At 39.6% G+C, this 27,425-nt stretch overlaps 1 protein-coding gene across 1 annotated transcript in view; it reads right to left on the minus strand.

Annotated features, from left to right (window-relative positions):
• Positions 1 to 10,730: 10,730 nt before the first annotated feature.
• LOC106589905 (calcium-activated potassium channel subunit alpha-1) overlaps positions 10,731 to 27,425 on the minus strand; it is a 220,986-nt gene continuing 204,291 nt past the window's right edge. The window contains exons 23-30 of the mRNA XM_045710059.2: positions 22,764 to 22,956; positions 21,077 to 21,193; positions 20,623 to 20,718; positions 17,290 to 17,420; positions 14,937 to 15,131; positions 13,692 to 13,819; positions 13,226 to 13,447; positions 10,731 to 10,889 (exon numbers count right to left, since the gene is read on the minus strand). Of these exons, the coding sequence (XP_045566015.1) occupies positions 10,868 to 10,889; positions 13,226 to 13,447; positions 13,692 to 13,819; positions 14,937 to 15,131; positions 17,290 to 17,420; positions 20,623 to 20,718; positions 21,077 to 21,193; positions 22,764 to 22,956 (1,104 nt within the window). The 3' untranslated portion in view covers positions 10,731 to 10,867. The remainder of the gene's footprint in view (positions 10,890 to 13,225; positions 13,448 to 13,691; positions 13,820 to 14,936; positions 15,132 to 17,289; positions 17,421 to 20,622; positions 20,719 to 21,076; positions 21,194 to 22,763; positions 22,957 to 27,425) is intronic.

Genomic DNA, 27,425 nt, shown 5'->3' on the forward strand with positions numbered 1-27,425 from the left:
TACTGTATAGGTACTGAAAGAGGCAGAAATCATGCCTCGATTGACAGCATGGCCAATATTGAATATTTATCCTTTTAAATTTGGAAAAGAGACCCTTTAACCCACACATCCACTCCACTGAATAGCAGGCCAGTGATTTATTTGCAATGCTTGCAGTTAGCCACCGATTCCTTCCAAACCACTCACTGTTTCTTTATAATTTTTTTATTTCACCTTTATTTATCCAGGTAGGCTAGCTGAGAACAAGTTCTCATTTACAACTGCTACCTGGCCAAGATAAAGCAAAGCAGTGTGACAAACAACAACACAGAGTTACACATGGAATAAACAAGCGTTCAGTCAATAACACAATAGAAAAAAAAGAAAGTCTATATACAGTGTGTGCAAATGGCGTGAGGAGGTAAGGCAATAAATAGGCCATAGTAGCGAAATAATTACAATTTAGAAAATTAACACTGGAGTGATAGATGAGCAGATGGTGATCTGCAAGTATAAATACTGGTGTGCAAAAGAGCAGAAAAGTAAATTATGGGGATGAGGTAGGTAGATTGGATGGGCTATTTACAGATGGGCTATGTACAGCTATGTACAGCTGCAGCGATCGGTTAGCTCCTCAGATAGCTGATGTTTAAAGTTGGTGAGGGAAATATAAGTCTCCAGCTTCAGCGATTCGTTCCAGTCATTGGCAGCAGAGAACTGGAAGGAAAGGCGGCCAAAGGGGTGTTGGCTTTGGGGATGACCTGTGAGATATACCTGATGGAGCGTGTGCTATGGGTGGGTGCTGCTATGGTGACCAGTGAGCTGAGATAAGGCGGAGCTTTACCTAGCATAGACTTATAGATGACCTGGAGCCAGTGGGTCTGGTGACGAATACGTAGCGAGGGATAGCCGACTAGAGCAGTGTTGGGTAGTATATGAGGCTTTGGTGACAAAACGGATGGCACTGTGATAGACTGCATCCAGTTTGCTGAGTAGAGTATTGGAAGCTATTTTGTAAATGACATCGCCGAAGTCGAGGATCGGAAGGATAGTCAGTTTTACAAGGGTATGTTTGGCGGCGTGAGTGAAGGAGGCTTTGTTGCGAAATAGGAAGCCGATTCTAGATTTAATTTTGGATTGGAGATGCTTAATGTGAGTCTGGAAGGAGAGTTTACAGTCTAACCAGACACCTAGGTATTTGTAGTTGTCCACATATTCTAAGTCAGAACCGTCCAGAGTAGTGATGCTAGTCGGGCGGGCGGGTGCGGGCAGTGAATGGTTGAAAAGCATGCATTTAGTTTTACTAGCGTTTAAGAGCAGTTGGAGGCCACGGAAGGAGTGTTGTATGGCATTGAAGCTTGTTTGGAGGTTAGTTAACAGTGTCCAAAGAAGGGCCAGATGTATACAGAATGGTGTCGTCTGCGTAGAGGTGGATCAGGGAATTACCCGCAGCAAGAGTAGCATCGTTGATATATACAGAGAAAAGAGTCGGCCCGAGAATTGAACCCTGTGGTACCCCCATAGAGACTGCCAGAGGTCCGGACAACAGGCCCTCCGATTTGACACACTGAACTCTGTCTGAGAAGTAGTTTGTGAACCAGGCGAATTGAATTTGCGATTTCCAACTTGTTGTGTAATGTTTATGTCCAATGGCCGATGAGCACCGATACGTTTCGTCTATAATTTATCTTCATAATTTCTCTTCATATGACAAGGATTGAAAAGGATTTGCCAGTAGATTGTCCAATCAAAGCTACTGTAGATATAACGCGATTTGACGTCTAGTTATGCTCATGTAGGTATATGCTTATATGTAACTGTAGTTACCGTATATGCAGATATCTAACTGTAGTTACTGTATAATTTGTTATATCAAACTGTAGTTACTGTATTATGGTTATATCCAACTGTAGTTACTGTATATAGTTATATCTATCTGTAATTACTGTATATGCTTACTGTACACCCTTTAGTGTTGATATAGTGTAACATCCCCCCCCCCCCCCCCCCCCCCAGGACACAGTGGTTCAAACATTGACATAGCCGAGAGCTTTGATTTATGCATGCAAGCACTGAAACAAAGGAGTGGAAAATGTTGACCTTTCCAGATAACATAAAAAGGCTTGAGGGCCTCAGAGGCTAACTGTCAACCAGTGAAGGAGCATGAGGGCTTTCCCTTACATCAGGGATCAAGTGTTTATCTGCTACTGTTTGTACCACAGAAATTGTACCAGTTGAAATAGGAACTGAATCTCTTTGTCTTTCTTTCCTACACCTGTATGCTAAAATTTATTTTTTCATGTATGCTAAACTTTCTTTTTTCATGTATGCTAAACTTTCTTTTTTCATGTATGCTAAACTTAATTTTTTAATGTATGCTAAACCTTTCTTTTTTCATGTATGCTAAACTTAATTTTTTAATGTATGCTAAACCTTGTTTTTTCATGTATGCTAAACCTTATTTTTTCATTAATGCTAACCCTTTCTTCTTTCATGTATGCTGAACTTTATTTTTTCATGTATGCTAACGCTTTCTTTTTTCATGTGTGCTAAACCTTTAATGTGTGCATGCATGGTTATAATATAATATAAGAAGAAAAGGAAGGATTAGTGATATTAGAAGTTATCAAAATTATGCTATAAACGGTGTGGTTTGATCCCTGAATTCTGATTGGCTGAAAGCTGTGGTATTTCACGGCTATGACAAAACATTTATTTTTACTGCTCTAATTACATTGGTAACCTGTTTATAATAGCAATAAGGCACCTTTGGGGGTTTGTGGTATATTGCCAATATACCACGGCTAAGGGCTGCATCCAAGCACGCCACGTTGCGTTGTGCGCAAGAACAGCTCTTAGCAGTGTTATATTGGCCATATACCACACTGCCTCTGGCCTTATTGCTTAAATATAATTGTACTTTACTATTTTTACTGAAGTTGGGTTTATTTAAACGTTTTGAAATGGTTGCAAGATCCCCTACTGTACCGGTCCTGTATTGTTCAATATTTCTGCATGCGTGCAACCAGGTCTGTGTGAGTGAGAAACCTTCTGTTCTCGTTCATTTCTGTATCAGAGAGGAACCTAATGCAAAATGAATGTAGCCCTTGGCATAAAAGATGGTGGTACAGTTCTAAAAGCCTTGGAACATCTGTGTAATAAAACACATGGCTTTTTTTTCTCCAACGATGTAGGCAATGTTCTCTTAGCCTTAAGATAGATGTCCAATGCAATATACCTTTGCCCTGAGGCTCTACTGTACCAGTCTGACTCTTAACATCCGTAAATCCCCCAAGATTTACATGCATTGTGTCTTTGGTGTTGCAAATATTTTCTCCAACATTCAGCTTATTAGTGTAGAAACATTTAACATTTACCAACCATATTTCAATATTCGGATTTCGTCCAGAACATTTTTAGTGGTGTGGTTGTCTCCTAATTCAAATCAAATCAAATCAAATGTATTTATATAGCCCTTCTTACATCAGCTGATATCTCAAAGTGCTGTACAGAAACCCAGCCTAAAACCCCAAACAGCAAGCAATGCAGGTGTAGAAGCACGGTGGCTAGGAAAAACTCCCTAGAAAGGCCAAAACCTAGGAAGAAACCTAGAGAGGAACCAGGCTATGAGGGGTGGCCAGTCCTCTTCTGATTAATTGCATATAATCAGTTGCCATTATAAAGATAAGCAGACCTTTTTTTTTTTTGTATTGAAGAACAATACTTTCAGACATTCAGAAGAGATAATGTGGTCTGACGTGGCGGTTTCATAAAGGTCATATCTGTGGGCTTACGTGCGTTAGTAAAAAAACAACAACTAAAAGAACAAGAAATACCAGCGAGTGAAAACGTCATCAGAGAAACCAGCTCCTCTATCCCTGGCTGTTGTTTCATTCTGTTAATAGCCCAAGGTAAAGATTTATCTGCTGTTGTCAATTTACTTCAGCTTCAAATAAAGCAGCCAAGGTCACTTTTTCTCCTCTCTCCTTCTGCCGGCTGCCGGGCCCCCACAGGATAACATTGTCATGTCCCTGTAATAGGCAGTACAGGGAATCATTAGTTCTGCTCAGCTTTCTGCCTGATAGGCTTTTCAGACCAATCATCAGTCTAACTGCATCCCAAATTGCACCCTATTGCTTACCTAGTGCACTACATTTGCACAGAGCCCAGGCTAATGTAGGAAATAGGCTGCCACGGCCATGGGCTTCCCTCCACCAGCCAGCCAGCCAGGCAGGCAGTATTGACACTGTCAGGGCGACGGCTTAATCAGGCAGGACACTCTGAACATTGATTTGAGGAGCCTGGTGTAATGCTCTCCTTGTTTTATCCACGGTATTGATGGCCTAAGAGCCACCACCACTAGCTAGCTAGCTCACCTGCCACATTGTCATGGAAACTGTGTGTGTGTGTGTGTGTGTGTGTGTGTGTGTGTGTGTGTGTGCGTGCGTGCGTGCGTGCGTGCGTGCGTGCGTGCGTGCGTGCGTGCGCAATCAACAGCCCCTCCGGTCTCCTCTCGAGCCTCGGAGGTGTCAGACGGTAAACATTATTGGCATGCTGACAGTCCCCCGCCAAGCAGGGGTGTGTAAATACGTTAATAAACAACATGATGGGTCCCACTTCATCCCAAGGTGAGAACGTGGAGTTTTATCAACCATTATCCGCAGGCTGCACTGAGACAGCCAGGCCTCCCTTGTCAGATGATTTGTCTGGCAATCGTAAAGTGCCTTGTGTCAACAGGGAGTAGGGCCTCCGTCCCAAATGGCAGCCTGTTTACTTTACGGGCTTTGTAGATCACTAAATAGGGAATAGGTTGCCTTTTGGGACACAGCCATGGGAGGGTTTATATAGGACAGTGTTTGGTCTTTGCTGTGGTAGAGGTCAACAACGATTGCATCCAAATGTACAGTACAGTATGTAGCCTAAATCAGAAGACTATACTGTATTCTTAAAATGTGTAAATGTGATTGTTCCTTCATGTGTAAATGGTGTTGATGCTTCATGTGTAAATGGTGTTGATGCTTCATGTGTAAATGGTGTTGATGCTTCATGTGTAAATGGTGTTGATGCTTCATGTGTAAATGGTGTTGATGCTTCATGTGTAAATGGTGTTGATGCTTCATGTGTAAATGGTGTTGATGCTTCATGTGTAAATGGTGTTGATGCTTCATGTGTAAATGGTGTTGATGCTTCATGTGTAAATGGTGTTGATGCTTCATGTGTAAATGGTGGTTGATCCTTTGTGTGTAAATGGTGTTGATGCTTCATGTGTAAATGGTGTTGATGCTTCATGTGTAAATGGTGGTTGATCCTTTGTGTGTAAATGGTGTTGATGCGTCATGTGTAAATGGTGTTGATGCTTCATGTGTAAATGTGGTTGATGCTTCATGTGTAAATAGGGTTGATGGTTGATGTGTAAATAGGGTTGATCCTTCATGTGTAAATTGGGTTGAAACTTCATGTGTAAATTGAATTATTATGGATAATTCTTTCAACAACCAAAAATCTGATCACAAATGACAATATGTCATAGAACACAATACATCACTTGTTTTAATTTGTGAAAAATAAAAAACGAAATCATGTGCAAGTTATTTACAATAATTTTGTAAAATACAATATACTGTATTTAGCATTTAGTATTGTACGTATGACATAGCCAGACATATAAACTTAGCACTTGTCAGTGTCCACAAATCAATGTGCTAAAATATCCAAACAAAACAAACTAGACTTCCAATGCCAAAACTCCTCTTCACCCAACATCTACTGTATACACAGAATAGGAATAATTCAACAAAGCTTTTTGTTGACTTCTTGAAAGGACCAAGAAATGACAAAGAAGCGTAGAATGTCTTATTTCAAAGTTTCACTAAATGGTTCATTTGAATGTTAGTTCAAGTCTCTCATTACGAGTTGCTACATGCTAATCATCTCTGTCTTCAGGGAATCTGTATATTCCCCATAACGTTTTACAATTAAATGTCTTTAAAAAAAAAAAGAATGTACATGTTTTGATGCGAATGTGATGAGATAGTATAATATGACAGAGAAATACTGTATGTTATTTATGAAATTTGAACACTAAACTGGCACGATATATCTAGATGTATCTACTAAAAATCAGGTGGTACAAAGTTTCACATTTATTTATGAACAGTTATAAATAACTCTCTCCTCTGGTAATATCAATTTACATGCCCTGTTTCTATATAATTCCTATCTTGTTAAGCCACTTTTCGCTACAGTGGATCTTTATCCTGAGTCCTCCTTCGACGTAAACGCTGCCCAGCACATTGCTGGCACAGAAGCACGAAAAGCTTGGATGTTCTCCATTCCAGCAAAATGCCTCTTTCTTTCTTTCTTTCTTTCTTTCTTTCTTTCTTTCTTTCTTTCTTTCTTTCTTTCTTTCTTTCTTTCTTTCTTTCTTTCTTTCTTTCTTTCTTTCTTTCTTTCTTTCTTTTTGCAGATTACCAACTTTTATTGGATCTTTTGGGGCATGTAATGCATTGGAGTCTCTGTATGTAGATAGAACATGCTTTGATGTGCAAGTGTTGTTCTGGCCCTCACTGATCTCTCTTCACCACTGTCCACTTGGATGGTTAGGGGAGAAGCAGGGTCATATTAAAGATATTTCTACATGGTTAGGGGAGAAGCAGGGTCATATTAAAGATATTTCTACATGGTTAGGGGAGAAACAGGGTCATATTGAAGATATTTCTACATGGTTAGGGGAGAAACAGGGATCATGCTGAATATATTTCTACATGGTTAGGGGAGAAACAGGGTCATATTAAAGATATTTCTACATGGTTAGGGGAGAAACAGGGATCATGCTGAATATATTTCTACATGGTTAGGGGAGAAACAGGGATCATGCTGAATATATTTCTACATGGTTAGGGAAGAAACAGGGTCATATTAAATATATTTCTACATGGTTAGGGGAGAAACAGGGTCATATTAAAGATATTTCTACATGGTTAGGGGAGAAACAGGGTCATATTAAAGATATTTCTACATGGTTAGGGGAGAAACAGGGTCATATTAAATATATTTCTACATGGTTAGGGGAGAAACAGGGTCATATTAAAGATATTTCTACATGGTTAGGGGAGAAACAGGGTCATATTAAAGATATTTCTACATGGTTAGGGGAGAAACAGGGTCATATTAAAGATATTTCTACATGGTTAGGGGAGAAACAGGGTCATATTAAAGATATTTCTACATGGTTAGGGGAGAAACAGGGTCATATTAAAGATATTTCTACATGGTTAGGGGAGAAACAGGGTCATATTGAAGATATTTCTACATGGTTAGGGGAGAAACAGGGATCATGCTGAAGATATTTCTACATGGTTAGGGGAGAAACAGGGTCATATTAAAGATATTTCTACATGGTTAGGGGAGAAACAGGGTCATATTAAAGATATTTCTACATGGTTAAGGGAGAAACAGGGATCATGCTGAAGATATTTCTACATGGTTAGGGGAGAAACAGGGATCATGCTGAATATATTTCTACATGGTTAGGGGAGAAACAGGGATCATGCTGAAGATATTTGTAATTTGTTGTTCACATTAAATAATTATTGTCTTACCATTTCTCTCACAGTAGCTAATAGTTGTTTAACAGAGATTATAAACCATATTCATGTTTGTTAGACATATCAAATGAATGAACATGTTCATTCATAGAAGAGTCTTCAGTTTGATTGTCAGTTGTGTTACACCAAACCATTATAAAGCATTGTACTGTAGTTAGACAAACTCTCAATCTATGATTGAGGTGTTTCAGAGTATAACTACATCCGTAACATTCTTCTTCTATTGTCTGAGTATAGCGCTGGGACTGGTCATGGAGAACATCCAAGCTTCTCCGGTCAGCGGCAGGCAGGCCAGCGGCAGGCAGGCCAGCGGCAGGCAGGCCAGCGGCAGGCAGGCCAGCGGCAGGCAGGCCAGCGGCAGGCAGGTCAGCGGCAGGCAGGCCAGCGGCAGGCAGGTCAGCGGCAGGCAGTGCTTACAGCCAAAGTAGGACCTGTCTACAGGTATAGGTACATGAGCTCTGGTCCAGGGCGTTAGTGAACGTTCCTCTACTGTACTAAGAGAGAGTTGCAACGGGACCGGAGCTACAGGTATATATGCCCCCTTTATGCGATATGTGGCACGCTCGATCTTTCACCTCGTCATTGGTGATATGATGTTATCATCCTTTTACAGTATAACCCACCCTTTTGGTTTCAGGTAGGCCTATCAAAGTCAATAAGGTATTGATAGGGTTATATAGGTAGGGTTATACAGTATAACCTAATCCAATAGGTAGTCCTATTAAGGTCATTAATATGTATCTTATTAGCTGCTCAGATAGCTAACGTTACTCAACATCCTCCAGTGTCTCCTCGGAAACAGCTCACATATTTTGGTTATAGCGTTGTCATTATAATGACAGGTCAAACGTGCCAAATGAATAGGGAATGTGGTTTATTATTTATCTCCAGTGTCATTCCACCCACATCACATATTTGGGTTATAGCGTTGTCATTATAATGACAGGTCAAACGTGCCAAATGAATAGGGAATGTGGTTTATTATTTATTTCCAGTGTCATTCCACCCACATCACATATTTGGGTTATAGCGTTGTCATTATAATGACAGGTCAAACGTGCCAAATGAATAGGGAATGTGGTTTATTATTTATTTCCAGTGTCATTCCACCCACATCACATATTTGGGTTATAGCGTTGTCATTATAATGACAGGTCAAACGTGTCAAATGAATAGGGAATGTGGTTTATTATTTATTTCCATTGTCATTCCACCCACCCACATCACATATATATATACATAGCGAACATTTGCAGGTTGTTTGGGATTTGATATCAAAACTAAAAAGGCAGCAATCATACTGTCACACAAACAAACTGGCCAATCGAAATTAGGCTGGGGCCAATACAATAGCATGTACCATTCTGACATGAACTCTGCCTATCAACCACAAATATAGATGGTGACTTTACTCTCATCCAATGACGATCCACAAACGATCCGCTAATAATATAATAGGATGTGGGACTGCGTTTAACAGAAAAGACCGTTATATCATATGCCTTTGTTTTGTTTTGGATCTTACCAGGTTTGCCAAAAACCCATGGAAGCAAACAGTATGACTTCCCAATACTGGATACGTCAGTCGATGCGTGTCCGTCTTGAAATATCACTGTACAAATGAAAGTCAACAATGTATATGGTTTTTATTGGCAAATAATCAGTCCAGTTTGATAACACTCTATTATAATGTTTCATCATATGTTATCTTGCATTGCGTTGCTTTGCTACTCTGACTGAAGCGACCCTCATTCTCCAAAATGGGTAACTGATGGAGTCTGGTCACTAAGGAACTGGCTGTGCAAACTACATGGCTGAGTGTTAGCGTTAGCGACTGACTGACAGTACATTTGATTGACATCTGATTGTATTTATATGTATATTACTTCATTTATATGTTCATATGTATAAAACATGTCAAAAAGCCCGTTGATATGATGTTACTGTAGCTACTGTACATATGCACTTTTCCATGAGGTTTATTATGCAGCATTGATGTTTTGATCATTCATTTATAAGTCCATAAATTGATGTAGCAACTAAGGATTCTAGCTTTAAAGTGTTCTTCAGATTCCAGTTCCACTGGAGCAGGGTTCTAGTTTCATGTGTTCTCTAGGTGGGTTCTAGCTGTTCTTGGGTTCTAGTTCCAGGTGTTCTCTAGGTGGGTTCTAGCTGTTCTTGGGTTCTAGTTCCAGGTGTTCTCTAGGTGGGTTCTAGCTGTTCTTGGGTTCTAGTTCCAGGTGTTCTGTAGGTGAGTTCTAGCTGTTCTTGGGTTCTAGTTCCAGGTGTTCTGTAGGTGAGTTCTAGCTGTACTTGGGTTCCAGTTCCAGGTGTTCTGTAGGTGAGTTCTAGCTGTTCTTGGGTTCTAGTTCCAGGTGTTCTGTAGGTGGGTTCTAGCTGTTCTTGGGTTCTAGTTCCAGGTGTTCTGTAGGTGAGTTCTAGCTGTTCTTGGGTTCTAGTTCCAGGTGTTCTGTAGGTGGGTTCTAGCTGTTCTTGGGTTCCAGTTCCAGGTGTTCTGTAGGTGAGTTCTAGCTGTTCTTGGGTTCTAGTTCCAGGTGTTCTGTAGGTGGGTTCTAGCTGTTCTTGGGTTCTAGTTCCAGGTGTTCTGTAGGTGAGTTCTAGCTGTTCTTGGGTTCTAGTTCCAGGTGTTCTGTAGGTGAGTTCTAGCTGTTCTTGGGTTCTAGTTCCAGGTGTTCTGTAGGTGAGTTCTAGCTGTTCTTGGGTTCCAGTTCCAGGTGTTCTGTAGGTGAGTTCTAGCTGTTCTTGGGTTCTAGTATCAGGTGTTCTGTAGGTGGGTTCTAGCTGTTTTTGGGTTCCAGGTGTTCTGTAGGTGGGTTCTAGCTGTTCTTGGGTTCCAGTATCAGGTGTTCTGTAGGTGGGTTCCAGCTGGTTTTGGGTTCCAGTTCCAGGTATTCTGTAGGTGGGTTCTAGCTGTTTTGGGGTTCTAGTACCAGGTGTTCTGTAGGTGGGTTCCAGCTGTTTTGGGGTTCCAGTTCCAGGTATTCTGTAGGTGGGTTCTAGCTGTTTTGGGGTTCTAGTATCAGGTGTTCTGTAGGTGGGTTCTAGCTGTTCTTGGGTTCTAGTTCCAGGTGTTCTCCAGGTGGGTTCTACTGTAGGTGTCAACATAGGGTTCTGTAGTTCAGTATTCGTCCTCCACCTCTCTGATGGATGGGATGAGGTTGTTGGTGGATTTGTAAGGGTTCTGGTTAACCTGGTGGATGACCTGGTGGTTGGCTGTGTGACTACAGTGCGACTTCCTGGGGTAAGCTGCGTTCTCAGGCTCATCTGTAAAGCATGTCTTTTCTGAGAAACAATGGGGGGGGGGGAAATCAAACAGTTAATGGTTTGTGGATGTTACTGGTTCCACTCCAAATGGCCCCCTGCTCCTTATGCAGTGCACTTCTTTTGACCAGTGTCCATCGCGGTCTGGTCAAACGTAGTGCACTATATAATATGGTGCCATTTGGGGCGTAATCACTGTTTTCAAAGTGATTACTATCATCAGCATTCCAAATAAGTATGAGTTACTCTGAATAGGACCCATTGCCTAACGTCAGCTAGTGAACAATGCAAGCTCTTTTTTATACAGTAGTCCACCATGCTGTTGTATTGGTCAGCGGTCATGCAACGCAAATATCTCATATTGTACTGTCATTGAACAAAAAGAGAAACAATCAGTGCATTCAGCTCTGGGTAATCTGGGGAAGTTTGAAATGGACCCATAATCGATCAATACAGTTTTATTCAAGGTTTGAAATCATTCTAATATCCTTGGTGTTTTATTATACAAGGGGATTCACTCTTTAGCTTGATGTAACCTGCCTTGTGAGGATCCAATTACAAATACAAGATAAGCTGACAATTGATTTGTTATCCGCACTGTATATAATAAATTATTCAATGACTTATTCAACAACATTGTCCTAACAAGAGTATTTTCACAGAAACATATGGTGGTTGGTGTAGAAAGATATAGAATGGCTGAAATCATTTACTCTAGTTTGTTTGTAGTGTTATTTGTCTGAAAACAGATCAAAGTGGCATCAAACCATTTGGTGTGGTTGTATAAAAGAATCCATCCTGTAGTATTACAGAGGGACTGACGATGAGCTTTTAGTCATGCAGGTCTGCGATACTGTTGGGTGAGTCAGCTATATCAGAAACACCAGAAGTTTCTTTGCGTTTTCTACCTCATGCATATTGATTCATCGCATCCATACCTTGGCCCACTCTATTCATCCTTGTTGCATTTTAGAAAAAGAACAATAAACTACGTGAGACAAGTAGCCACCATGTAGTGTAGTAATATTGGATAGATAAAGTACATTATATATATATATATCTTACATAATCGTAATAAGACTAAGCAATTAGTCTATTAAAATGTTCATCTGACTTCATAAAGATAATTAGCAATATGCAAGAGACTATGGTTGAGTTACAGTAATAAGAAATGTCTGGGAATGGAATTCTAAATACAAGTGTATTTAATTACTTTGTAAAATGATGAGACAATGGGGGGGGGGGGGGAGATCAACACAGAGAATGCTGAATTCCTAAGACAACACAGAGGACATTCTTGCATACAGTTGATAAGAAGACTGACTTCAGGGGGAATGGGTGGCCTATAACCATACATGTTAAAACCATATGTCTAATAACACTGGCTGGGATAGTAGACTGGACTGGGTACATTCAGGTCCAAAATCTGCGCCATGCAATATTTTTTAAATGTTCTACTAGCCTAGTTTGGAAAGTACTAGCATCGGGCAAGCAAGTTAGCTTAACTCGCATCCCATCAAAAAGTTGCTCATGTTCTGAATACACCCAAAGTATACATGGTAAAATGGTTTCAATTAATTTTGCTGCTTTAAATTGTATACATTGATGTTACAGCATGTACACTACATGTGTATACACGTGCAAATCAACTACAGAATGTCCATGATTGTTTCCAAAGCATTCTGAGAGTTTTCCATGCTATGCATAACACTTTTTTTGATTTCGCTGTAAATCCAAAAATGTATGAAAAGCATGCAAGTTCCATACCAAAATCTCTAATATTAGCATTCTCTTTTAAAAAAAATACTAAAAGAAACGTGATTAAAAGAAATACAGGATAAACAAAAACAAGCTTGGAAGTCTATGTGTAGTCTCACCTACAATACTAACCACAGTAGTATTCACGCAGCAACCTCAGTAAATGTTCAAGATATCCTGTAAACCCATACTTAAACTTCAGTTTTCTCAAGGAGACAACACACAAATTATTATTATTATTAATAGTTCCTTGTTAAGAGATTACATAAATGTTTATGTTATTCTGCATTATATTCTGCTGTCATCGAGATGAGGTGATCTATCTGCCATTTTGACTTCTCTGTTATAGAGCAATCAGAGAGAAAAAAAAACCCAGATTATTTTAAAATTATAAGAAATGCAGGACTTCATAACAGGCAGTTCACTACTGGACAAATACAAACACAGACGCATTCTCTACGTCCCAAATGGCATCCCTATTTTCTTTGTTGTGCACTACTTTTGACCAGATCACATAGGGCTCTGGGCAAAGGTAGTGTATTAAATAGAAAATAGGGTTTGCCATTTGGGACGCAGATATCTTTAGAGGAACCACATACTTTTGTTTATCCCGTGAGTCCCTGCTCTTGGCGCGGTTGGTGCGGTTGGTGGCGGGGATAGAATGAACGGAGGAGCTCTTTTTGCTGGACGAATGGGAGGAGTGGGAGCTATGGGTGAGGCTGGCCTGGGACTGACCCGCGTTGTGGTCAAACTGCATCAGGCAGAAGATCAGGTCTGATGGCACCAGCTCAAAACCATACGGTGGGTTGGTTATTACATATCTGGGGAGGAGAGCGGGCAGCGAGAGAAAGAAAGAAAGATAGAGAGAGATCTATTCATGTAGTCCTTTACATAAGCAGGCATGTCAGTTACGAACAAAATTCTTATTTACAATGTTGGCCGGGCAAATGTCGATACAGTAATCAATATGAAGTTATCGATTTATCCAAATGTATCAAAATGAGCCATCTACAGTTATTCTAGTGGACAATGTGTCGACAGTAACTCACCTCCTAACATACTCACCGTTTAGTGCATTGACTTGTATGACTTTGTGTGTTTAGATGGGCGTCCCTCAATCGGTAAATTCCAAAGCAAAGCATGTTGTATGTTTTTAACGCTTTACAAAACAAGTCACCATAGCAACCACCATCCTGGAAGACAGAGAGGCAAAAAATGTAAAGTTAAGTTTAGATTAGATTTTTTAACTCACAGCTTGTCCCTATATAATTCATATAAATTGTGAATAAAATGGAGTCTTGTGGAATTCCTTTTGTGATTTTTCTGGAAACTACTGTAGATTTATGTCCATCCACATTGACATACAGTAGTCTCTGAAAATGAGCCTCACATTTCATTACATACACTGTATCTATTGGATATGTATGGTTCAGCATACCGCAGAGGCCAGGACATATCATTCAGCTTCCTCTACAACCACAGAGGCCAGGACATATCGTTCAGCTTCCTCTACAACCACAGAGGCCAGGACATATCATTCAGCTTCCTCTACAACCACAGAGGCCAGGACATATCATTCAGCTTCCTCTACAACCCCAGAGGCCAGGACATATCATTCAGCTTCCTCTACAACCACAGAGGCCAGGACATATCATTCAGCTTCCTCTACAACCACAGAGGCCAGGACATATCATTCAGCTTCCTCTACAACCACAGAGGCCAGGGTATATCATTCAGCTTCCTCTACAACCACAGAGGCCAGGACATATCATTCAGCTTCCTCTACAACCACAGAGGCCAGGACATATCATTCAGCTTCCTCTACAACCACAGAGGCCAGGACATATCATTCAGCTTCCTCTACAACCACAGAGGCCAGGGTATATCATTCAGCTTCCTCTACAACCACAGAGGCCAGGGTATATCATTCAGCTTCCTCTACAACCACAGAGGCCAGGGTATATCATTCAGCTTCCTCTACAACCACAGAGGCCAGGACATATCATTCAGCTTCCTCTACAACCACAGAGGCCAGGACATATCATTCAGCTTCCTCTACAACCCCAGAGGCCAGGACATATCATTCAGCTTCCTCTACAACCCCAGAGGCCAGGGTAATCATTAAGCTTCCTCTACAACCCCAGAGGCCAGGGTAATCATTCAGCTTCCTCTACAACCCCAGAGGCCAGGACATATCATTCAGCTTCCTCTACATGCCTTGTTCTCCCCTACTGACCTCAGTGAGTAAACAGCCCTGAAAGACTTTTCTGTACTGCAAGCAGAGGTGACAAAACACAACCAGTCACTTACCCCCAAGTCAGCAAATGGCCCATCGTACAAGGCTAGCTGTGCAACACGACACCTGTCCCGGTTAGCGAGGGTCTGCGGCGTGCTGTAGCCTCCTCGTAATGCATTCTCCTCCGCCAACAGACCCTCCAGCTCCGGAGTGGCCCCCCCTGTTACCAGCGTCCGGATCAGGGTGAGGATATTATCATTGAAGTATGTCTGAAACGATGAAGGAGAAGAGAGGGAGAGAGAGAGAGTGAGCAAGAGGGAGAGATTGTTAAGCATGAATCCATGACATGCAGCCAGCCATCTAGGCCTGAAGAAATTCCAATTACTGCAGGTTACTCTCTCCATCTCTCTCTCTCGCTCTCTCTACCGCCAGACAGAGCCACAGTGACTTGTTTCTACACATATTCATGCTGTTGAGATACTCTTAGGGCTGGTAAGAAGACAGGGTTTGGATAGAGAAGGGACAGTAGTATGTAACGACCCTGTGTTAGTTCATTACAACACTGTAGATTTAGTGAACATGTTCAGGTCTGTCTGTCTGTCTGTCTGTCTGTCTGTCTGTCTGTCTGTCTGTCTGTCTGTCTGTCTGTCTGTCTGTCTGTCTGTCTGTCTGTCTGTCTGTCTGTCTGTCTGTCTGTCTGTCTGTCTGTCTGTCTGTCTGTCTGTCTGTCTGTCTGTCTGTCTGTCTGCCTGCCTGCCTGTCTGTCTGTCTGTCTGTCTGTCTGTCTGTCTGTCTGTCTGCTTGTCTGTCTGCTTGTCTCTGCCTGTCTACTTGTTTGCCTGCCTGTCTGTCTGTCCTTGCTTGTTCTACACAGGAACATGTTCCCTGTCAGGGCTCCAGAGTAGAATGACGGATGAGCCTTGTCTATTAGGTAACATGACCTTTGTCTACACCGAAACACACTTACAGGCAGCTTCTGTTCCAGCCTCAGTCAAAGTGAAAGACAGACAGATGAAGCCATCGTACCAGGTAAAGTGCCAGGCTTTCTTGTATGCCTTCCTGGAGTTTTTTTTTTTAACCACTGGGACATAATGTTATTGTACCAATGGGATTCCATTAAGACCTTTCTTGGTTTGATGATGTCTGTGTAGAGACCTTTTAGTCAATAACATCAGTAACACTTGAAGGTACACATATTAGACACAAATGTGTTGATTATAAGTGTGTATATAAGTAGCTTATAAGGCCTTTATTACGTCTTATAAGTGTGTATGTACATAGCTTATAAGGCCTTTATTATGTCTTATAAGCCATATATTAGTGTTCAAACATAAGTCATGTCTATTACTGGTCAATCCTTAATAACCTCATTGTTAGTTACAATAAATGCTTATTACTAGTTAATAAAGAGCAAGTTACACAAGAAACAGGCTGTTAGTAAGCTGTCTCAATGTGGGACTAGTAAGGGCATAGTACCGCTATATGTGTTCCCTGTTCTAAAGTGTCACCATATTTTTACTTGCCAAACATTTTTCCAGAAATGACGTCATTGGACAGAAAGGGGCCCGCCTCCCCTCATATACAGTATGTCATACAACCAACATTCAAGTTGAAATGTAATGCTTAATAACCTCATTAAACAAACAAGACATAATAAAGGCCTTATAAGCTACGTATATTCACACTTATAAGACATAATAAAGGCCTTATGAGCTACGTATATTCACACTTATAAGACATAATAAAGGCCTTATAAGCTACGTATATTCACACTTATAAGACATAATAAAGGCCTTAAAATAAAGTGTTACCGTAACATCTATAGTTTCCCATTCCTAGTAACCGATTTATTTTGTTGAGCATTTACAGTAAATAATCTGGAAACCACAAGCTCTTTGTGTTACCAACTGGGGTCTGAAACCGCGCCTCTTGGGGTCTGAAACCGCGCCTCTTGGGGTCTGAAACCGCGCCTCTTGGGGTCTGAAACCGCGCCTCTTGGGGTCTGAAACCGCGCCTCTTGGGGTCTGAAACCGCGCCCCTTGGGGTCTGAAACCGCGCCTCTTGGGGTCTGAAACCGCGCCTCTTGGGGTCTGAAACCGCGCCCCTTGGGGTCTGAAACCGCGCCTCTTGGGGTCTGAAACCGCGCCTCTTGGGGTCTGAAACCGCGCCTCTTGGGGTCTGAAACCGCGTCTCTTGGGGTCTGAAACCGCGCCTCTTGGGGTCTGTCTCTGGCAAGCCACAATGCTGTGTGAGCCCACCTTGCTAAAGCCTATATAGGCAATCGCTCAGGGGAGGCAAACGTTATAGCATTTCGCTACACTCGCAAATAACATCTGCTAACCATGTGTACGTGGGATTTTTTTTTTTTTAAATGTTGATTTGATTTGAAAAAGCCTTCAGCTCTGTGTAGTTAAGTGCATGTCTTACAGCACTCATCAGGGAATCCAGCACACTGACTGCGAAAGCCGTCCCACAGGCGAAGGGTTGAGTGAGGTACAACTCTGTGTCAGGGTCATCGTCATCATCCTGGTCCAGGAACTGAACATTGGAGTCGTTCACTGGTGGGGGAAGACATTAAAATACGGACTTATTGATGTGTAAGATACTACAGTGTTGTTAGCATAGCATGAAAGTCAACATACGGTACACTATAACTCCGTGTGATCAACAGCTCAACCATACCGCAGGAAATAGTTATCATGCATAACATATAGTTTTACATACAGCTGTAATCTGGAGACATTATTCACGTAAAACAGCGATTCTGAAGCATCACAGATTCAGTCATAGAACGTACACAATGCCCGATGGCACAGAGGGATTGCTTTAAACAGTCAATGGCTGTGGATATGGATTGTTACGAGACTCAGAGGGATTGTTTTAAACAGTCGATGGCTGTGGATATGGATTGTTACGAGAGTCAGAGGGGATTTAATACGTAGATATTCAAATCATTTGTTTATTTGGAGAAGATATCAAATGTTTACATGCATCCTCCATGGAAGCAAACATATTGTATGTGCGAGTATTGTCTGGTTGGCTTTGTGGTCAGCTACAGTATTACAACCCATATCCCCAGGCCATTCATGGACTCATGACTTCATGCACATTAAAAGACTTAAGCTTTGAATTTCAACATAAGCAATCTTCAACCGTATCAACAACACCAATAAGACATTGTTTTGTGTTGTAAATAGAGTAAATATAGCTAAAGGTCCAGCTATAAATATTCATTTGAAAAGTAAATATGTAAATATTTTTTTAAACACATCTTTGAGCACAAAAAACACCTACAGCTTTTAAAAAGTTAGTTAAGTTAAGAGTAGTAGTTAAGAGTTAAGATGCTCTTATGGAAACAGAACTAAGATGATATTATGAAGCAGAACTAATATGCTACTATGGCAACAGAACATAGATGATACTATTGAAACAGAACTAAGATGATACTATGGAGAGAGAACTAATATAATACTACGGCAACAAAACAAAGATGCTACTATGGAAAAAGAGAATATGATCAGTGAAGTACTAAGATGCTACTTTGGAAACAGAACTAAGATGATACTATGGAAACAGAACTGAAATGATACTATGGAAACAGATCCAAGATGCTACTATGGAAAGAGAACTAAGATGCTACTATGGAAACAGATCCAAGATGCTACTATGGAAACAGATCCAAGATGCTACTATGGAAACAGATCCAAGATGCTACTATGGAACCAGAACTACTATGGAAACAGAACTAATATGCTACTATGGCAACAGAACTAAGATGCTACTATGGAAACAGATCCAAGATGATACTATGGAAACAGAGCTAAGATGCTACTATGGAACCAGAACTACTATGGCAACAGAACTACTATGCTACTATGGCAACAGAACTAATATGCTACTATGGCAACAGAACTAATATGCTACTATGGCAACAGAACTAAGACGCTACTATGGCAACAGAACTAAGACGCTACTACGGCAACAGAACTAAGACGCTACTTTGGAAACAGACCCAATATGATACTATGGAAACAGAACTAAGATGCTACTATGGAAACAGAACTAAGATGCTACTATGGAAACAGAACTAAGATGATACTATGGAACCAGAACTAAGATGATACTATGGAACCAGAACTACTATGGAAACAGAACTAAGACGCTACTATGGAAACAGAACTAAGATGATAATATGGAAACAGAACTAAGATGCTACTATGGAAACAGAACTAAGATGATAATATGGAACCAGAACTAAGATGCTACTATGGAAACAGAACTGAGATGCTACTATGGAAACAGAACTGAGATGCTACTATGGAAACAGAACTGAGATGCTACCATGGAAACAGAACTGAGATGCTACTATGGAAACAGAACTGAGATGCTACTATGGAAACAGAACTAAGGTGCTACTATGGAAACAGATCTAAGATGCTACTATGGAAACAGAACTAAGATGCTACTATGGAAACAGAACTAAGATGCTACTATGGAAACAGAACTAAGATGCTACTATGGAAACAGAACTGAGATGCTACTATGGAAACAGAACTAAGATGCTACTATGGAAACAGAACTGAGATGATACTATGGAGACAGACTAAGATGCTACTATGGAAACAGCACTGAGATGCTACTATGGAAACAGAACTAAGATGCTACTATGGAAACAGAACTAAGATGATACTATGGAAACAGAACTAAGATGCTACTATGGAAACAGAACTGAGATGCTACTATGGAAACAGAACTAAGATGCTACTATGGAAACAGAACTGAGATGCTACTATGGAAACAGAACTGAGATGATACTATGGAAACAGACTAAGATGCTACTATGGAAACAGCACTGAGATGCTACTATGGAAACAGAACTGAGATGCTACTATGGAAACAGAACTAAGATGATACTATGGAAACAGAACTAAGATGCTACTATGGAAACAGAACTAAGATGATACTATGGAAACAGAACTAAGATGTTACTATGGAAACAGCACTGAGATGCTACTATGGAAACAGAACTGAGATGCTACTATGGAAACAGAACTAAGATGCTACTATGGAAACAGCACTGAGATGCTACTATGGAAACAGCACTGAGATGCTACTATGGAAACAGAACTGAGATGCTACTATGGAAACAGAACTAAGGTGCTACTATGGAAACAGAACTAAGATGCTACTATGGAAACAGAACTAAGATGCTACTATGGAAACAGAACTAAGATGCTACTATGGAAACAGAACTAAGATGCTACTATGGAAACAGAACTAAGATGCTACTATGGAAACAGAACTAAGATGCTACTATGGAAACAGAACTAAGATGCTACTATGGAAACAGCACTGAGATGCTACTATGGAAACAGAACTAAGATGCTACTATGGAAACAGCACTGAGATGCTACTATGGAAACAGAACTAAGGTGCTTCTAAGGAAACAGCCACAAGGACTTGTACTGGGATCAAAGGGCCTTGTGATTCTCAGAAAAGAGAAATAGGCCAAAACAAGACAGTCAATTACAACAAGAGAACCCAGAGTACAATCTGCTCAAAGTGATACCCTGGGAATGAACCAGACTAGGGTTACATGCCAAATCACACCCTATTCCCTACATAATGCACTACATAAGGAATAGGGTTCCATTTGGGGTGCAACCTTGGCCTCTTGGACCAGGCAGCCAGAGAAATCAAAATACAGCTTTTTTTGTAGGAGGACGAGGCGGCGGCTCGGCGGCGGCAGCGGCTTCTTACCCAGTTCTGTTATTATGTGTATGTTGATCCCACTGCTTGTATCCTGACTGAATGAAATCACAGGTAGGACTTTGCCTGCTGGTTTTACTAACGGTGCTACAGACAAGTGTTAGGGAGAAATAGTTACGACGTTAAGATTAGATAAATGTATTAGCCATGAATGGTTCAAAACATGAAAATCACCTTCAGAATGTGTTAGAAAGCATACATTGACTGAGGAATTCTGGTCTGTTTAGTTTATTAAAAACCTGAAACATCCGTATTATCACCACACTGGATTAGATTAGAAAAACTTTCATATTCTCAATCAGGCAATTCATTTTGGTGTTTTTTCATCACTCTAAAACTATACAAAAATATATGTATAGAATTCCATGAAACCTTCCTTTTCACCCATTTCACACTCTTTAAGGACAATGCCAGAGTGACATTTCATTCATACCTGCTGACATACCTAGTTCAGTGATGATGGGGACATTGGCTCCTGTTGTGATGGAAGCCTGTCGTACCAACCCCCCATGAACTGGACTGTTTTCAGGAGAGGACCTGTCCATGCCTGGCAGGGTGAAACCTACATGGAAACATACATAGATGCTGATGACTGCCTACGACAGATGATATAATGCCTTATGTAGCTGTTATAAAGGCCTTATGAATGCATAGATCGGAGGCCTACAGTAACATGTTACCACAAAGCATATTCCTGTTATGAGGCACTTATCTATTCTCCAAAAGAAAGTATAGAAGTACAAGGAAAATGGAATTGATATGATGATTATCAATACGGTATAATATATTTAAGCCATTCTTGGTCACATTCAAGTCATTTGTAGTAAACCAATATTACACAATGTTGAGTCAATTCAGCTTTATTCATGAGAGGTGCCTCCATCCGTAAATATCACAATATAAATGTTACATGTTGCTCATTTTGTTTCCGTCAAAGTGTCACCGTCTGAGTGGAGTCTAAAATAAATCTTCTAATGCGAAAAAGTGTCATACATACATAACATAGCCACGAAATAACAAAAACAAGTGACGTGAGAGTGAATTTAAATTGACTTGACATCTCTTTTCTCTCCCCAGACTGACAAGTAAAAACATGAATTTAGTGATGCTGTATGCATAATACATGGCCTGTGATTTGACATCTGTCACTTGCTGCTGACAATGCCAAACCACTAGGTCATACAAGTATTAGAGGAACAACCAGGTCAAGAGGTCCCTTAAAGTATTACATTCAATGGTAGGACAGGAATGACAGTCCATTATTGAAGCCCATCTCATTTCACTTCTACGCCTCACACGATGTTAAAATTTTTTTGATATATTATTCATACATTACTTACTGTATCATTGTAAAATTGATTACAAAATAATAATCAGAATCAAATGTAAAATAATCTACAATTTAATTTGCTTAATGCCAGGATGATGCCAGGATAATGCCCGGATGATGCCAGGATATTGCCCGGATAATGCCAGGATAATGCCAATTACCAACAAGTAGCCATAGTCATTGTAACCTGAGGAACAATCTTCACCAGTGATTCTTGTCAAACACATTGACATCAGGTCAAACACACGTACGCGCACACACACACACACACACACACACACACACACACACACACACACACACACACACACACACACACACACACACACACACACACACACACAGTGTTGTACAGCTAACCTTGTGGGGACACACAATTCAGTCCCATTCAAAATCCTATTTACCCTAACCACTAACCCTAAACCTAGCCCTAAAATGTACTCTTACCCCTAACCCTAACGTTAACCTAAACCCTAACCTTAACCCAAAAACCTAACCTTAACCCTAACTCCTAACCCTAAACGTAATTCTTACCCTAACACTAATGTTAACCTTAACCCTACACCCCTACAAATAGCATTAGATCTTGTGGGGACTAACAACATGTCCCCATTTGGTCAAATTTTAGTTTGTTTACTGATTTCTGGTCCCCACAAGAATAGTTAAACACGTCCACACACACACACACACACTAATCCCTAACCCTAACCCGTACCCTTACCCTAACCTTAACCTGAAAACCTAACCTTAACCCTAACCCTAAACGTAACCCTAGATCCTAACCCTTAAAACCCCTTCTTACCTTGGGAGGTAGCCTGCAACACCCCGATGCTGTCATCAAACTGCATAGACTTGATGTTGAGTGACGCCAGGATGCATTCCTTGTCCTGCAGTGAAGCGTCGTCAATATTGCTCTGATTGGCTGACAGGATGACACACATGTCACAGAGGTTGATATTGACGGCCCTCAGATCGGCCCGGCTTAATGGTGTGCCCTGTGACAGGAGATGAACAAACATAATGTTATTATATACACACCCACTAGACTATATATACACACTATAAACACTCACTAGACTATATATATACACACTATAAACACTCACTAGACTATATATACACACTCACTAGACTATATATACACACTCACTAGACTATACATACACACACTCACTAGACTATATATACACACTCACTAGACTATATATACACACTATATACACACACTCACTAGACTATATATACACACTATATACACACTCAGTAGACTATATATACACACTCACTAGACTATATATACATACTCACTAGACTATATATATATACACTACAAACACACTCACTAGACTATATATACACACTATAAACACACTCACTAGACTATATATACACACCATATACACACTCACTAGACTATATATACACACTCACTAGACTATATATACACACTATAAACACACTCACTAGACTATATATACACACCATATACACACTCACTAGACTATATATACACACTATATACACACTCACTAGACTATATATACACACTCACTAGACTATATATACACACTATAAACACACTCACTAGACTATATATACACACTGTATACACACTCACTAGACTATATATACACACTCACTCACTAGACTATATATACACACACTCACTAGACTATATATACACACTATAAACACACTCACTAGACTATATATACACACTATAAACACACTCACTAGACTATATATACACACCATATACACACTCACTAGACTATATATACACACTATATACACACCCACTAGACTATATATACACACTCACTAGACTATATATACACACTATATACACACTCACTAGACTATATATACACACTCACTCACTAGACTATATATACACACACTCACTAGACTATATATACACACAATAAACACACTCACTAGACTATATATACACACTATATACACACTCACTAGACTATATATACACACTATAAACACACACTCACTAGACTATATATACACACTATAAACACACTCACTAGACTATATACACACTATAAACACACTCACTAGACTATATATACACACACTCACTAGACTATATACACACTATAAACACACTCACTAGACTATATATACACACTATAAACACACTCACTAGACTATATATACACACTATAAACACACTCACTAGACTATATACACACTATAAACACACTCACTAGACTATATATACACACTATAAACACACTCACTAGACTATATATACACACACTCACTAGACTATATATACACACTATATACACACTCACTAGACTATATACACACTCACTAGACTATATATACACACTATAAACACACTCACTAGACTATATATACACACTCACTAGACTATATATACACACTATATACACACTCACTAGACTATATATACACACTATATACACACTCACTAGACTATATATACACACTCACTAGACTATATATACACACTCACTCACTAGACTATATATACACACTCACTCACTAGACTATATATACACACTCACTCACTAGACTATATATACACACTCACTAGACTATATATACACACTCACTAGACTATATATACACACTATAAACACACTCACTAGACTATATATACACACTATATACACACTCACTAGACTATATATACACACTATATACACACTCACTAGACTATATATATACACACTATAAACACACACTCACTAGACTATATATACACACTCACTAGACTATATATACACCATATACACACTCACTAGACTATATACACACTCACTAGACTATATACACACTCACTAGACTATATATACACACTATAAACACACTCACTAGACTATATATACACACACTCACTAGACTATATACACACTCACTAGACTATATACACACTCACTAGACTATATATACACACTATAAACACACTCACTAGACTATATATACACACCATATACACACTCACTAGATTATATATACACATTATAAACACACTCACTAGACTATATATACACACTCACTAGACTATATATACACACTATAAACACACTCACTAGACTATATATACACACTATATACACACTCACTAGACTATATATACACACTATATACACACTCACTAGACTATATATACACACTATATACACACTCACTAGACTATATATACACACACTCACTAGACTATATACACACTCACTAGACTATATACACACTCACTAGACTATATATACACACTATATACACACTCACTAGACTATATATAGACACTCCCTAGACTATATATACACACTATAAAAACACTCACTAGACTATATATACACACTCACTAGACTATATATACACACTCACTAGACTATATATACACACACTCACTAGCCTATATATACACACTCACTAGACTATATATACACACTCACTAGACTATATATACACACTATATACACTTTCACTGACACATACACCACATTGACACTCCCACACAAAACCCACACACATACACTACATACACACATACATAACACACACACATTACGACACAACACAAACACACATTTACGTTACACACATACACACACAATTTTACACTCATCATATGCTGCTGCTGCTCTGTTCTTTATTTTACTGTTACTATTATCTATCCTGATGTCTAGTCACTTTACCCTGCCTTCATGTACATATCTACCTCAAATACCTTATTATTATCTATCCTGATGCCTAGTCACTTTACCCTGCCTCCATGTTCATATCTACCTCAAATACCTCATTATTATTATCTATCCTGATGTCTAGTCACTTTACCCTGCCTTCATGTTCATATCTACCTCAAATACCTCATTATTATTATCTATCCTGATGTCTAGTCACTTTACCCTGCCTTCATGTACATATCTACCTCAAATACCTTATTATTATCTATCCTGATGTCTAGTCACTTTACCCTGCCTTCATGTTCATATCTACCTCAAATACCTTATTATTATCTATCCTGATGTCTAGTCACTTTACCCTGCCTTCATGTACATATCTACCTCAAATACCTTATTATTGTCTATCCTGATGACTAGTCACTTTACCCTGCCTTCATGTACATATCTACCTCAAATACCTCATTATTATCTATCCTGATGTCTAGTCACTTTACCCTGCCTTCATGTTCATATCTACCTCAAATACCTTATTATTATCTATCCTGATGTCTAGTCACTTTACCCTGCCTTCATGTACATATCTACCTCTAATACCTTATTATTATCTATCCTGATGCCTAGTCACTTTACCCTGCCTTCATGTTCATATCTACCTCAAATACCTCATTATTATTATCTATCCTGATGTCTAGTCACTTTACCCTGCCTTCATGTTCATATCTACCTCAAATACCTCATTATTATTATCTATCCTGATGTCTAGTCACTTTACCCTGCCTTCATGTACATATCTACCTCAAATACCTTATTATTATCTATCCTGATGTCTAGTCACTTTACCCTGCCTTCATGTTCATATCTACCTCAAATACCTTATTATTATCTATCCTGATGTCTAGTCACTTTACCCTGCCTTCATGTACATATCTACCTCAAATACCTTATTATTGTCTATCCTGATGACTAGTCACTTTACCCTGCCTTCATGTACATATCTACCTCAAATACCTCATTATTATCTATCCTGATGTCTAGTCACTTTACCCTGCCTTCATGTACACATCTACCTCAAATACCTTATTATTATCTATCCTGATGTCTAGTCACTTTACCCTGTCTTCATGTTCATATCTCTCTCAAATACCTTATTATTATCTATCCTGATGTCTAGTCACTTTACCCTGCCTTCATGTACATATCTACCTCAAATACCTTATTATTATCTATCCTGATGTCTAGTCACTTTACCCTGCCTTCATGTTCATATCTACCTCAAATACCTTATTATTATCTATCCTGATGTCTAGTCACTTTACCCTGCCTTCATGTACATATCTACCTCAAATACCTTATTATTAATATTATCTATCCTGATGCCTAGTCACTTTACCCTGCCTTCATGTTCATATCTACCTCAAATACCTTATTATTATCTATCCTGATGTCTAGTCACTTTACCCTGCCTTCATGTACATATCTACCTCAAATACCTTATTATTAATATTATCTATCCTGATGCCTAGTCACTTTACCCTGCCTTCATGTTCATATCTACCTCAAATACCTTATTATTATCTATCCTGATGCCTAGTCACTTTACCCTGCCTTCATGTACATATCTACCTCAAATACCTTATTATTATCTATCCTGATGTCTAGTCACTTTACCCTGCCTTCATGTTCATATCTACCTCAAATACCTTATTATTATCTATCCTGATGTCTAGTCACTTTACACTGCCTTCATGTTCATATCTACCTCAAATACCGTATTATTAATATTATCTATCCTG

The sequence above is a fragment of the Salmo salar genome, chromosome 28, assembly GCF_965601325.2.
Source record: "Salmo salar chromosome 28, fSalSal1, whole genome shotgun sequence".
NCBI classification, from domain to species: Eukaryota; Metazoa; Chordata; class Actinopteri; order Salmoniformes; family Salmonidae; genus Salmo; species Salmo salar.